The 15,071-nt window shown below is 41.3% G+C and overlaps 1 protein-coding gene across 1 annotated transcript in view; it reads right to left on the bottom strand.

Annotated features, from left to right (window-relative positions):
* Positions 1–4,766: 4,766 nt before the first annotated feature.
* Positions 4,767–15,071, bottom strand: part of SPIRE1 (spire type actin nucleation factor 1) — a 121,002-nt gene continuing 110,697 nt past the window's right edge. Inside the window, 6 exon segments of the mRNA XM_062500890.1 lie at positions 4,767–5,019; positions 5,850–5,995; positions 6,084–6,111; positions 6,840–6,910; positions 7,977–8,114; positions 14,228–14,370. Coding sequence (XP_062356874.1) covers positions 4,767–5,019; positions 5,850–5,995; positions 6,084–6,111; positions 6,840–6,910; positions 7,977–8,114; positions 14,228–14,370 — 779 coding nt within the window.

Genomic DNA, 15,071 nt, shown 5'->3' with positions numbered 1-15,071 from the left:
GTGTAACCACTTTGAAGTGTCTTTTTGCAACTGGGGACCCTGGGACATGGAGCAGCTCACAGCTTGTACCAGGGCAGCTGAACAACACGGGCAGCTCTGGGATTTTTCAATGTCAAGGTGAGGGAACAGGGAAGGTCCCAGGCTGCCTCTGCTCTGGGCTGCTGGAACTCACAGGTGCTGCTCAGCACGGGGGTTCTGTGGCTTTGTGTATCACATCAGGCTGAGCTAATTCCCCTGTGTCATGGTTCTCCTACAAGGAAGTTCTGGGGAGTAGTAATTTCAGGTACCCAAAAAACCAGAAACACAGTAGTAAAGATCAGACAAACAATGAAAGAGGTTTCTATAACTGGAATTGGTATTCATAAACATTCTCAGACTGGCCTTAAGATACACATATACAAAAGAAGAAATAAACCAGAGGAGCTCCAAGTTATCAACATGGCAACAGTATAAAATTTTCTGGTAACATGAACATAATCCATGTGCTGTAGCACCAGAGTGTAGAGTTGCAGCACCTTTCTCTCATGCCCATGTGCTGTCACTGTTACACAGATGAGACTGAGCTGTAAGACAGACATTCCTAAGAGCTGTGCAGAGCTGCTGGATGAAGTAAAGCAGGAAGGTAGCAATCAGGAGTTCAAAGTTGGAGGTTCTAATTAAGTTTTAACCTACAGAGCATGCAGCCAGTAACGAACCAGGGAAGCTGATGCTGAACTTGACTGGGGGAAAAGGGATGCTCAGGAGAGAAGAGAGAACAATGTAAGAGTTGTGATAATAATGTTCTCTCCACTTCTGGTTTAAAAACTAAACCAAATCCAACAAAAACCTCTCTGAAAGACTGTCAGCATTTCTCTCCCAATGATGAGGGAAGGATGGAGATTTCCCAAAGCCTGTATTACATGCAGGACAAACATGCTGCCTCAGGTACAGTCGGCCAGTGTTGGAAGAAGCAGCACACTGGTAACAACAGAGGGAGTTGGCCACAGATGATGACGAGGAGCTAATCACATCACTGGGGTTACACAAGCAGTTTTTATTGCTATTCTAAGGGTACTTCGACATGTTTTTATCCCTTCGTGCAGCCCAGCCAGTGCTCAACTGTTATGCAATCATTTTCATTAACAATTCTTTGCCAAAAGAAACATCTCAGTGATCTTACAAAACTATAAAAGCATGAAAAAGAGAGAGACAGAACCTTAAAATCAGCTTCCCCATGAATAATTAACACAGACAAAGGTTATAATGGAAAGGCATTTTATTTTTACCAGGTAAAACCCCTCCCTGTATAAAGGAAGTAATGGAGAAAGAGAAAGAAAACCCCAACAACCCCTCAGAACACTACTGTCACCATAAACACTTAAAAGGTCAGGTCTGAGAGCAGCAGCAAGAGCCTGCTCACATCTTCCATCACTGCCATGAGGCAGAGCTGGTTTTGTATTCCCCACAACCAGGTTCACATACAAAACAAGACTGATGCTGCCAGAGGCATTTTTAGCTCCTTGGGTCTCCTATGATATATTTTAACAGACCTTGGGCATACTAATAAAGCTAAAAAAAACCAGAAGAAAATAATTTTAAAATTCATGGAACGGAGTTCACTGTGCTAGTGCCATGTTCTTTTCAGCAGTAATTCACTCTAAGATGTGCAAACTGTATTAGGGGGCTGAAAGCATTAACTCTAATAAAACAGCCAACACACGTATAAATAAGACTCATTTCCTTTTTAAAACATAATGGGAAAGTCAATTCCCATTGCATGATTGATGGAAACTTCCTAAATATTAATAAATATATTACAGATATTTACAAGCTTCTGATTTCCCCCTCCAATGCTGACATGAGGTTCAGCCTGTAACTAGGACATGCTGGGCAGCACCACAGGGTGCTGGTCCAATGGCTGCAGTGGATTTGGGATGCTGGTGCAGGCACGGAGGAGATGGAAAGCTAAAAATAGCCCACTCTGCAGAGCCAGGCAACCAGCGAGCTGAGCTCCTTCAGGCTTTCTGTGATGAACCAACCCACTGCTTCTCCTCTTGCAGAATGAAATGCCAGGATAATGCGGAGCCACTGTGCCAGGGAAGAAGGGATAGAACAAAGGGGAGAGGCAGCCCTCCACACTGTCTTCTGAAGCCTGCCACAGCACGTAAGCAGCTTGGAGGGTTTTTTCCAGGGAAAAAGGGAGGTTATCCAGGCCCTGGCCCATAGCGGCTCTGTGTGAGCAGCAGGGAGCCATCTGTACAACCACTGCATTGTTTTTCAGTGTTTGTGCCCTGCCCAGCACAGTAGAGCCTGCCCTGAGCTACGGACTTGTGGGAATTCTGGGAAGGCACAGGCTGGATCACAAGGCTCTGCCACCACCCCTGAGCCACCCCCAGATACTGCCAGAGTGGAGAAGGGCACAGGCATGAAAGACTGGTTTCCCTTCGCCTAAGAGTTACTTAGTCCCTCATCCTGCCTGCCCTACAACATGCCAAGTTCCCCTCCAAATGGAAAATAAATGTGCTGGAAGCTCTGCACTTTGGTGGCTTGAGGACACCAGGGACACAGGCTGTGAGCAGAGGACTGTGTGACTGCAACATGGCTGGGGCATCTCCATGAAAAAATGGTGACAACGACGACAACAACAACAACAACAACAGGGCAGATGCAAAGGGAGATTTCCTGCATTTGTTTCCATCTGGTTTCCCTGGTGCACTGTGTAGCAAACACATGGCCTGGTTTTGGCACAGAAACAAGAAAAAGTGCTGATGTGACTGAGATCAGGCGACCCTTCCAGCAACAGCAGAACCTTTCCCAGCAGCCAGCCTGTGCTGCTCCCCTGCAATCCTACATCCCTGTCTCATGCCAGTACTCCAGGTGTCTTAACATGCAAGACACTTTTCCAGAGGTACCAAGAGGAGGGCTGTGACCCCTGACCTTAAATGGGAGAGCAAGGAGGGAGAGTTAGCACTGAGCCCTGCTTTTCCTGTTTGCATTGGTTCAGAAAAAACAAAAAATAGGAACTATTTCAATAAACCCTATGTATGCGAAAATTCCCATCTTCCAAGGGGGCTTTTAAGAAAAAATAAGGATGGCTGACTCCCTGGGAGGGTTTACAGAGACTTTTGCATGTGCTTTTCAAATTGGTCTAGAAGAGATGATATGGATGGCTGCTCCAAAGGCTGCCAAATGGGAGCCAAGCAGCCCTGGTGCCTCCCAGCCTGGGCACTCTGCCTTGCCAGAGGGGCAGTCTGTCTCTTGGGCTTTTTGGACAGAGGAAGCTGTTTTGATCAATACACCTTTAAAATTATGTTATGGAAGTCCAGTCCCAGCTACTCTGGAGCAGTTCTGAGGTATCTCTCATTAATTCGAAGTATAGAAATGTTAATAAATAGATCTGAAACTTTTCTGCTATGTCATTCTATAATACACTACTATATAGATATTAAATATGCCTCAGGGTATTAAAAATTTATGAAAAAAGTTACAGTAGTTGATTTTCAAGTATTAATAACTTGGCTATGTTAGCTTGTTTTTAAATACCAAGAAGTTCTGGCCCCAAATTATTGACTAACTCTGGCTATGAATGAATTGAAAAAAACAAGTATTTTCAATATTAAAAAAGTGCAAAAAAGCATGAGATGTCAGTTAACATTGTAAAATTGTTGGAACTTTTAAACAATTAGTCTAGCAGCACTCCCTTGTGAATGAATTAAAAAGGGGGAAAGAATGAAAAAAAGATTAAAGAAAAAAAAGAGAGATCGCTCCCAATCTGAGAGATCACTGTCCCAAATTTCAGCAGAACATGAATTTTTACAGCCAAGTTATAAACCCCAGAAAAAATGGGGTTACTAGTGGATATGCCGTCAGACAGAACTATAGCAGTATCTGTGTGCTCCGTTATAATACAAATTTACACCTTACTCACTGCTTTCACTGAGTAACCATGAGAACAATTTTACAGGTATTCAGTTAAAATTAAAAGCCTCCCTTATTTCCCATCCTCCCCATAAACTGTACAACTTTGTCTACTACTAAAATTCACTGCTCCTAGTAGTCATTATCATACATTCAAGATAGAAAGTAAACTACTAAAACCTGCTCAGGAGTCACTCGGAAGGACACTAAGGCTTAAGAAGTACAGCAGCTCAGGGGTATGACCGACCACACGGGTGGAGAGCTTTGTCACCTGCTTTGCCCCAGGACACTGACACTGTAGAGCCCCTTTGTAAGACGCTGCACCCTTATCTCAGAGCAACCACAATGGTTCAGAGGAAGATGGATTTGACCAGAGCTGCTCAGGCTGGGTGCCTGGTGGGTGACACGGCCTTTGGCTGCCTCAAAAAGGGTGTGAGCATTCCAAGGGTGGGAATGCAGCAGGACCTACTGCTTGCTACCGAGCTAACACTGACACTGTGCTAGATCTGGTTCTCCATCAGACACCCGCTCTCAGCTCATCTCCTGAAAAATGATTCAAAGCATGGTTAAAAAAAATTGAAAGCAAGTAAAGGCTTTCTCATTTCGACGCACACTTACAAAAGAGGCAACAATTTCAAACTATTGATTTTCTCCCAGCACGAGCGGCTGACCTGTCGTGTATCACCCTGCACAGATCCAAGCACAGCTCTCTGTGTCTCCTGGAACTGCTGCAGTAGGAAATCCTGTGATCGAATGCAAACCCAAGGCAGTCAAGTGGAACGAAGCAACGGGGTGACAATCCGGTGCCAGTGGCCTCGCGCATGGATGATGACCTCAAGGAGACGGAAGCAAAGCAGAAGGCACACGGCTCAGATCTCATTGATCGTCCTCTCCGAGGGGCAGTACTCCGAGGTTCCTGGAGATGACATGTAGAACGACTGCGTTTTCCTTTTTAACCTGGCTCGCTTGTTGGCCAGAGACAGGCTGCGTCGGCTTGAGTTGATGATTTCTGAGATGAACTTCTTGCAGTCCACGCAAACCTCCATTGTGCTCCAGTCCTCCATTAATTCTTTGGGAAACTCTTCGTGTGACTTATCCACAGACTTGGACCTTGAGGTCAACCTGAAAGGCAAAAGAGCAGGATCAGTGACATTATTTGTCAGCTTGGCTGTAGGCTCCAGGAAAAATCACATCAGAAAGGTCTGAATTTAATTTTTCCCTTCCTCCTTTCCCAAATTACACCAAGCACTGGACAGGACAGCTTCTGCCTGGATTGGCAAGATTGCAGGTTCACTGACTGAGGGCATGTGTAACTTTTACATCCTGGCAAAAACAACCTTACTAGTAACTAAAAATAGCTTATGTCTTTGTCTAATCTACACAGTACCACAGCAGTGGTGATCTATGCAGAGGGTTTATACAGCAGATTCCCTCAAAAAGGAGCATTTCTTTTATATTTAACTTCTTGCATTAGCTTTGACATCCATCTGTGTGTAAGAGATAAAAAACAACTAATAATTTCATAGTATTAAAGTGAAAAAAATATGAAAATTGGAGTGAGAAAAATCAGGTGAAAAGAAGATAAATCTCTGCAGTAGACATAACTGAATTCTCATTCAGTGGATGATTTCACCATGCAAGATTTATCTCCAGAGTTCATTCACACCAGAAAAAGACATTTTAAGGATATTTTCTCAGAGGTCCTACAGAAATACAGTTGTCCTAGACTCTCATTATTTTTCAGCTGTAATGCAAAAACCGTTTAAGACACTTTTAGGTTGCTATTTCTGTAAATCAAAGCTATGACTAGAAGAGACCCGGCTCTTCAGGCTGCAGAAAAGTTACTAGAGGCATTAGAAACATGGCCAGCTACAAAACAGGTGAGCAGCATCTTCATGATTGATAACCCAGCATGAAACATTTGGGGAACATTTGAACAACACAAGTGAGACCGAGCTGTCTCTCACCTGCTCCGCAGGGAATGGTGGTGACTGGTAGAGGGTTTCTCTGGCCTCATGAAGCTTTCTCCCCTTTGTAAGGTTGAAGGTCCCAGGGAGAAGATGGGAAGGGTGGAGTATGGCTTCGATGGCAGCCGCATCTGTTGGGAACAGCACAAGGCACATGCAGCACCAGTACAAAGATCACAGCTTTTTAGAAAGGCCCAAAACATAAATTTCTTTACTTACTTTTTTGCAACACTGTGAGCATACAGGCCTGTGTAAAAAAGCAAGAGCATGAATCAATCCATTGGGAAAATATATGTTTAAATCAAGAATAAGGAATTTTAGGAGTCAGAAACCCACCTCCCTCCATCCTCCCCTTAAAAAACATTTTTATTTTTAAAGCTTCTTCAACACAGTAACTTCAATCACAACATGAAGCCAGAAGCAAGGAGAAATGCTGAACAAGAGCTACACCTAAATTTAAAAATAGGGGAAAAAACAGAAAAATAAGATGGTTTTCCTCTAAAGAAACCTTTTCTGGTAAGTGAGACCAAAACTCAGCGATTACATAGATCTTCTGACTTACTGTCTCACTGTTAACTTAAAATTGATCATTTTGCCTTCAAATATTCCTTCTTGCATTTCCCCTGCGCCAATACTCAAAAACTAGCCAAAAAAGTAAATTGTCTTGAAATGTTTTCCCCAAACACAGAGATTACAGAACTGTTGAGTGGGGAGTCTGAGTAAATTTCATCTTGATTTCTCATAAGCATAAAAAAAGAAATGCTTCTCTCACTCTTAGTCAAGAGTTTCAGTCCAAGGAAACAATTCAGTCACTTACAAATTAAATGTTTCTGCATAGTTTTTTGTAACACAGACTGTTACAGAAATAAACCCAACCAACAGTATGCAGCAGAAATTTGAGGGTTTCTAATGTATAAATCAATCATTTTCCCCTAGGAAATTGTACTCATTTATTAACAGACATAAAATATTTACCTCTTGCAGAACTGGCAAGTATAAGACCAGGTAAAGAAAGAAAATCTTCTTGTTCGACAGCAAAAGCAGAGCTAGAGGAAGAAGAACAGAGGAATCCACAGTGTTAAGCAAAGTCCCACACAGTGATGACTTCATTGACCAGTTGCTGTTGGCAAGGTCACAGTGGCAGTGCTACATCCAGTTCTGGGGTCTGTACTTCTAAGATGATATTGAGAACGAGGTCCAGAACTGTATCTTCGTATATTTAGAATTAGGCCTTAAATTGTTTTGCCTAAATTAAGTACTTGCCCATTAACTAGATAACTTTGGCCAGAAATAAAAGCAAACAATTTTTAATAGTGGAGTAAATTAATTACTCCACCTCAATCTACTTTGAGATTTGATGAAAGCTCATTACTAAGCTTTATATATCAAGACAATAGGCAACAGCTGAATCTAATGAATGACATTATATGATACTTGTTCCTCTGCCTCCAATGTATTAAACCTTTAAAATAAATCTGCATACTAGAAACAGGTAGATAAAATACAGTTAAAATACAGAGTGAAGTCAAAATAGACTTCCTGAAGGCGTCCAAGAAGCACAAATCAAAAGTGGGAGAAAAGGATGCTGCTTCTTCTGGGAAGTATCAATCTCCAATCTGCAGTTTAAAGAAAAATGCATTAATTAAGGGGTCTCTAATATTAAACCTCCTTATGGGGTCACATGTTGCATCACTTCTCTGAAGGCTTTAATTCCCTCTGTGCTTGATAGTAAGGATTCATATATGAAGAACTTGTAGTTTTCTATTGCTATCTGTAATTCTATTTTCTGGAACAGAAAAGGTAAGCAAACCTGCAGAAGGCATGGGGACAGAAATCACCTCAGTCAATGAAGTTCCAACCAGACACATACAGATGTACTCTGATAATTGCAAACACTACTGCATTTTTACAGACAATCTGAACAAACAAGGTGTTTCCATGAAAGGTTTTGGTGTTGAGGAAGTTGACCCATGTGTCACACTTTTAGGGGGATGTTTGGTGGATAACTCTTCTTTCTCTCCAATAGCGGGTAAGAAACAAATGTGTAAATGGGAGGCTTGTACAACTGGCCTCCCTCAGTACCCTTCAGAGCCTCCCCAGACTCAGCCCTACCTTTCCTTTCTTGAGAGCAGTGTAGACATCTTTATATTGCTGGTACTTCTCCAGCTCTGCCTTCACAAGCACCTGACGGATGTGCATGACCTCCTCCACTGTCAGAGCCAGACATTCCACGGGGTAACAGAACTCCTCCTGGAAGCCAAAAACCCCATATTATTTCAAAGACAAATGGCTTCTTCCAGAGTTCAACCTCAACAACCAGCCACCTGGTTAGCAACTCCAGAAACAGGGAGTTTCTCCCATCAAACTGGAATAGCACTGGCTCATTCATGGGCATCACATGAGTGCCAAACCATTGGAAGCTGCATAAGTGTGATGTAAATGGTCTTATGTTCAGCCTTAACAACAATGACAGTCTTCTTCATCTTTCCTCCTCAAATCACTTGACCCTTCTCTCCACTTGTCTTTTATTACGAACATTTGTTTCAAGCCAATCAACATTCAGATTTATAATTTGAAAGGGAAAAAGTAATACGGTAGATGGCATTATTTTATGTATACTGTTTGAGGTATACATCAAATAATTTCTCTGTGACTCCGTGATGCCCAGAGTGGCCAAGGAAAGTTGTTAGTAGCCCATTCTAGCAAAATTTTTTATTCAGTGGTACCACATCTTGGTGCTCACATGATCAGAATCACACCAAGACTACAAAAAGTTATATCAGTTCAGACAGAAAAGTTCTCCTTTCTGCTCCAGAAAGTAGCACCAGCAATTCAAGATTTATGGAATAACGTTCCAGTATCAAGCAGGTGAACTGGTTCACCAGTGTTGCAATAGAGACTTAAATAGAGAATTAACAGCACAACTTTCCACTTACAAAATTTTGCATCTCTTCTGTGCTGCAGCTTTTAGGAGAATATTGAGTGCAGAACTCCTGAATTCGGTACCAGGGAATAAAAAGCACCAACCCAATTTGTAATCCAGCCCACTAGTTGATTATACATTTCCAAAAGAAAGACAGAAACCTCTGTGGGAACTCCCATTGCTTAATGCTTAGTGAACCTTTTCAGTCAGCCCAGAGGGGCTACTGTGCAGTAATGACAATGACAGGCAATGCTCTCTGAATAAATGAAGGAAATTTCTCCTGCATACACAAAGACGTGGCTGACAGTTTGGAGATCTCGTTTACAAATTGAAGTGATGAATCGGATTAGTACGGAAATGCTCCATTTCCATGCACTCAGAGGTCTGTTCTGTCTTTCCATCAGATTAAAAAGAAAATCTTTCTATGTTGCAGACCTGGCAAACATTAGCATTTAGGAACCACCACATTTTTAAAAACTGTTGTCTTACCTATCTAGAAAGGGAACACAAAGAAACTTCACTCTGTTTAGGGTACCCCACAAAAGACTAGAATCAAGTTAACTTTGTTAGATTTTCCAGCTAAACCTTTGGGGTATGTATGGAACACTAGTTTTCTGGAAAAAAACAGACTACATCAAAAGCAGCTGCAATTTGCTCTGAGGTGTAAAACTGCAGAGCCAAAACAAAGTATCTTCTGTTCCTTATGAGCAAATTTACAGCTAACCAGCAGCTCTCAGCATTTCATTCTGGGTTCTTCCCATAGCAACTGCCTTGCTATGGGGAAGACAGGGCAGAGGAAGTGGGTGGGAAAGCGGGATGCACACAATGCCAGCAAAACCCCCCGAGTCTGTCTGCATCGTGGGAGACTGAGGGAAACTATCCGAGGTGAATGGGGCTGACTGAATGCTTGCAATCAACCAGAGCTTTAAGTCCTTTAGAAATACATTTCTTACTTGAAGCTCTTCCTTCCCCCTCATGAACGCCCATTCCTTTAATTTACAGAACGATGACGTCGGGGAATATTGCTCCTTTGAAGAAATTCTGCGGATCTGCTATAGGTGTAGAGCACGTACTAGGGGAATAGTGTGGGCCTGTTGTCATACCGATCAAAAATGAATACCATTAAAATAGAAATAGCCAGCAGGCAGCAGGGGAAACATAGAAAATATTCACATGTTTAAATGCTAATGTTTTAATTCCAGTGGTTACACAAGGACAACAAAATGTTAATGCAACATTAAATGAAAGATAAATAATCCGATTTCAGAAAACTGTTTGGGTTTCTTTTTCCCTTTTCAGAATATAAGTAAGTACACAAGAAAATGTTTTGTTTCTACACTACCTCTGAGGCATTGAAATAAATTAAATTTTGCTAAGCACTGGCTAAACTTCATCGAACAATGATGCTTTGGAGTTATTGCTCAAACTTCCAACAGTAGCTGCACCCAAATTCAGCAGCTCCAAGTGAGAGTACTCTCTTCAATACCCACATATGACAAAACACAGTAAAGACAAAATGTGGTTTGAATGGTCTTGATTTTCCAGAATTATACTCCATACTATTTTAATATTAAACACAAGCCAGTATGCTTATTTTTAAAGGGGAAAAAAGTATTATTTGAAAATACTATTTTGAACTTGAAGTTTCCGTGATCCTCTTGGGGACTGGCTTAACACTGACTAGGCAATCATATGACAAACACTATATCTTAAGGGGTGTCAGCATAATTTTTTTTAATGCAGGAAAAGCAGGTAGTAAGAATTGCATATCCACAATGTGCTTTGTAGGTCAGTGTACACACACCTAATAGGTTCTTATGACTAACACATTTTTACTGCAATGTATTCCTTCTTCTCATTAAAGGATGTCACTAGACATTCAAATGAGTTGCATTAGTAAATTGTAAAATGAATGAGCGCTGGAGTGGCCTCTAAATTCTGCAATTCACAATTAGTCAGTCACTCTAAACTCTTGCTCCTTTTGCAGACTTAAAGTTTCTAAAAGGTCAGCTGGATATCTCATCTATAAACTCTCCTACAAGAGGTTTCATCCTTCCACTTACTGGTTGGGACAACAAAAAGAAGGAAAAATTAAATAAGTAATGGTCACTTAACATAGGGATAAACTAATTACTTTTTCTTTTCAGTGGATTTGCCTTCCCTGACAGATGGATATGAACTATACTGCAAGTTCTAATACAGGAGTGTGCTGAGGACCAAAACAATATATAGGTTTTCAAGTAACGCAGATTGCAAATGCTCTCCCATTCTATGTAGTGTACCTTGGGAGAAACATAAAACCTTATTCTTTTCAACACAGTCCGAAGATCACAATAGTTTTGCTGGATTTTTGCTGCAGGATCTTCATGTGCTGCAATATTTAAGGTCTGTCCCATTGATAATCTGTGATGTTGCATTTTTAGTTTGCTGTCCTTTCAGAACTGATTTCTTTTCCCCGTGAGGTGATTGAAGACACACAAATATCCTACACACATTGAAATCAAAGTCAATCAGGTGCAATGTCCCAGCCTAAGCTGTAATTCTTGCCACAGCTGAGGAAGTGCTCCCCTAGGAGGGAACATGCTGGTGAAGGTGATTTCCAAAGCCAGCAAAAAGAGGCAAACCTTTGCGGGTTTCCACCTGCTGGCAAAAGCTCTCTCACAGAGATAGTACATAGCCCCTGCCACCCCACACATGGCTGCTTCAATGGGATGAGAGCTGAGCAGAGAAGCTGTTTGCATAGTTGAAAAAAGTGGTCTGAAAGTCATCCTTGGAAATAAACTGGTTATCCTAGGAACCTGAACAATAGATAGGAAGCAGAGAAGCGAATGCTGTGTATAAATGAAACCATTAGCTTTGGTCCCCTGGGTAATGAAAAAAAAAATTACAATAAAAATAATAATTAAAAAAGCAAACAGACTGCAAAGGAACCCACATGTAAATCTCAGGACACTGAATTGATCTCACTGATTAAGCACCAAATCAGTTCACTATAGCAACCATCAGGGCTGACACCCCCCCGCCCCCCAAAATCACAGAGCCACCCTGCTTTTCCATGTAACACTGGCAGGGTGACCTGTCAAAAGGACTGTGTTTGGCACTTTTACAAATTTGTTTCCCCTCCCCACCTACTTGGGACTAACTACTACTGTCTGATGAGATGCCAGTTCACAAAACCATCGTTAGTATGCAAGACAGAGCAGTTTCTTGCTAATCCTGCTAAGAGACTGTAGCAAACCCCTGCCTGGTTACACTGGCATTGACAGCTATTTGCTGACATGGTCTCTTTCACCTTGGAGAGAAACCAGGGTCACAGGAGCTGGTGATAAAAAATGAAACTACATCAATCCTGGAGCAAGTGATAAAGAAGTGTGAGGTCAAATAAAAAATAAATAGTACTCTGCACTTATTGAGAAGCATTCACTCTGGGAATGGCAAATTCACAGGTGCAACATCTGGTGCAGCCACTGGAAGAGGCTGGCATCCCTGCGGGAAGGAGAGAATTGCAGAAAGCCAAAGTGTGGAACTGGGCCAGTGCCAGCATACCAGAACACATCTCCCAAAATGAAAAACAAGAGTGTTGAGGGAGGTGTCTGTTACACCCTAGAGGGCACTATTGCCAAGTTAAAGAATTAGCTCTCAAGTCATCAAATAAAATAGGTTCTTATTAACAGAACATCATTTCACTCTACCCGCTTCCTTCCTTTTCACCCTCAAAGTCAAAACCAGGCTAGGTGACAGTTCTCTAGGGATTAAAAAAAAAAAAAAAAGAAGAAGAAAAAGACCAAAACAAACAAAAAAATCCCCCTAAGCACAAAAGAAACTAGTAAAATCCTTCCCATCTGTTCCCAACTTAGCCTGACTTATCAAATGGCTTTTTCTTCCTTTTCCTTTAGTATTTTTCAGGGGGAATGGAATAATTGAATTCGTTTTTCTGCAATGGTTTTATTTTTAATATATCTTTCTAGGCATATGTCAATGAACAGACTGACAGAGGGAGAGTATGTATGTGGTCAAGAAGATCCTGGTAAGAACTTGGTTGACCTGTTTAAATAACAGCCACATATAAGATTTTAAATTGCATGATCCTCTGAAATACACGAGATTAATATTACAATGTAGCACACTCAGATACACCAAAAGTGTGATGGAGCAAATGCCTCAGTATAACACAGGATGCTTTCTCCCATCCTCCCTTTGAGCTATTTGTGAATGACACTGGGCTTACCAGAAAATAAAGTCTGTGTTTCCACATACTGTGAATGCAGCAGGAGGTGACAGAGCACTTCATGTGACAGTGACTTTAAACACATGGTTGAAGACGCCCTTCAGCATGGCTGCAATACATCCTGCTCCAAATTCACTTTGGCAGGAGATATCCACATGGGCCATGCATTTACCAACATATTACTACCTGACCTGCACCTGGAATAAGAAACTACATTCTACTTGGAAGGATGCAATAAAATACAGCAGACTTCTGAAAAGGTAAAGCCCATTGTGGGAATATTTGGAGGTATTTTTGCTATAACTGATCAGCTTCATCATCTAATAGGTTTGGATCCTGGCTGTCATCTCTTGGGCCAACCAAAATGCTCTTCAAAGCCCTTTAGTACCACTGCTCTACAAGACAGGGCAAATGAATATTCCCTTCCTTTCAAAACTCGGACCTGTTTATCTATTTCTCTGTTCACCAGCAACTAATGGGGCACACTTTGAAACCCAGCTGGTAGGAAAAGAGACAAGGATCATACCCTGCATGAAATTAGTACAAAGTACTAACCAGTATGTCAGCATAAATAAACCAGGATCTCATACCCTTTGCTGCTTGTACTCTGCTGGAAAACAGTTCTCAATTAAAGCTAATTGATCAAATGCACTGTGCTTTCTTTTCAAGCAGTAATACAGGTTTTTGCCTTAGTAATTCAACAAAGCAACACAGACAAACCTTGATTTGGATTACTGAAAGAGCTTTCATATGTATAAACATTACCAAGCAAGCTTTTAAGGTGGGAAGAAAAGAAATAATTCCAGTCATCCAGTCATTAACTGCAATACTTCCAACAACTAAAAAAATCCCCCCAAATACCAAAATAGATCCACTGCTTTGGAATTGTCTCTATTCAAGTGGAGTATCAGTAAGGTGAAGTTCATCTGTTTTGGTAACATTCTGAAACAAAAATCAAGACACGTAGTTTACCCAGAGTCCTAATCATAGTGCAAATGTTTTCTGAGGCACCTGTACCTGGGATTTTGGATAAATATGTTAGAGAGACAAAGTTCAAATCTTGATTTCAAAACACCTTTAGTAGCCAAGAGCTGTTTCTGAATGGAGGAGTTTTCTTTGGGTCATGTTCTAATCACACTGAAGCCAAGTTTTAATTTTCATTATACTCTTAGCATTCCTCTTTTTCTCTCTCCTACCACCCACTCCACTTACAAGTGACCTGGAGCTCTGTTTTGAAGGGGGTAGGAACTGTCTCACATTGGTTGGTGTTTCCTTTTCAATGGAGTGTCTCCTCTGAGGCGGCTGTCGTCTCTCGGGCTGCGGCGTAGATGATATGGGCAAGAACTTTGGAGGCACTAAGGATTCAATCAGTACAAAAATGTTAGTTCTTCTACAGGAGACTGTTGGATAGCATTGCTCAGTACTTAATCCAGCCACTGATTTGCTAGAATTCCTACTACTGGTAGCTGAAATTACATATCCATACTGAGGTGTTTGAGGATATAATTCTACTTATTTCATCATCATGCACAGAAAACACATGCATAGATTACACAGCTCATTATAAAACCTTCCCTATGAAACTGGAACACTTTGAAAAAAAATGAAAAATACTGTTAGACAGTAAAACCTGCAATAACTGTGCCTGAAAAAAAAAAAAAACAAAACCAGATCTTGCCCTCTTCCCAGTAAATATTTATGAGAAATACTGGTGATTGCTAAGTGTCTTTCAAACACTGCCACAGTGACAGAGATGGAGGAAACATCTGAATTGGTCTTAGGTTAGAATATGCTTTTGTAGCAACAAATTATTTTATGAGATGAGCATAGCTAAACTATCTCCTCCATTCACTTGTGGCTTCCCCTACAGTCTCACATTGACTTCAAGGATGAAATCTTCTGTTTCACAAAGATATCCACCCAGAGTGGAGGCTAGTGCCTTCCAGTTGTGACCCATGCAGCAGGGCTGAGCTTTAGTTCCATTAACAACACTCAGCTTCAGCTTTCCATGTAAGTTTGAGACAAAGTTCATAGCACAGAAGTCAACAGAGGTAAG

Source organism: Cinclus cinclus, chromosome 1 (assembly GCF_963662255.1).
Source record: "Cinclus cinclus chromosome 1, bCinCin1.1, whole genome shotgun sequence".
Classification (NCBI taxonomy): domain Eukaryota; kingdom Metazoa; phylum Chordata; class Aves; order Passeriformes; family Cinclidae; genus Cinclus; species Cinclus cinclus.
The sequence above is the reverse complement of the archived record's forward strand: the minus strand, read 5'-3'. Positions and strand labels throughout refer to the sequence as shown.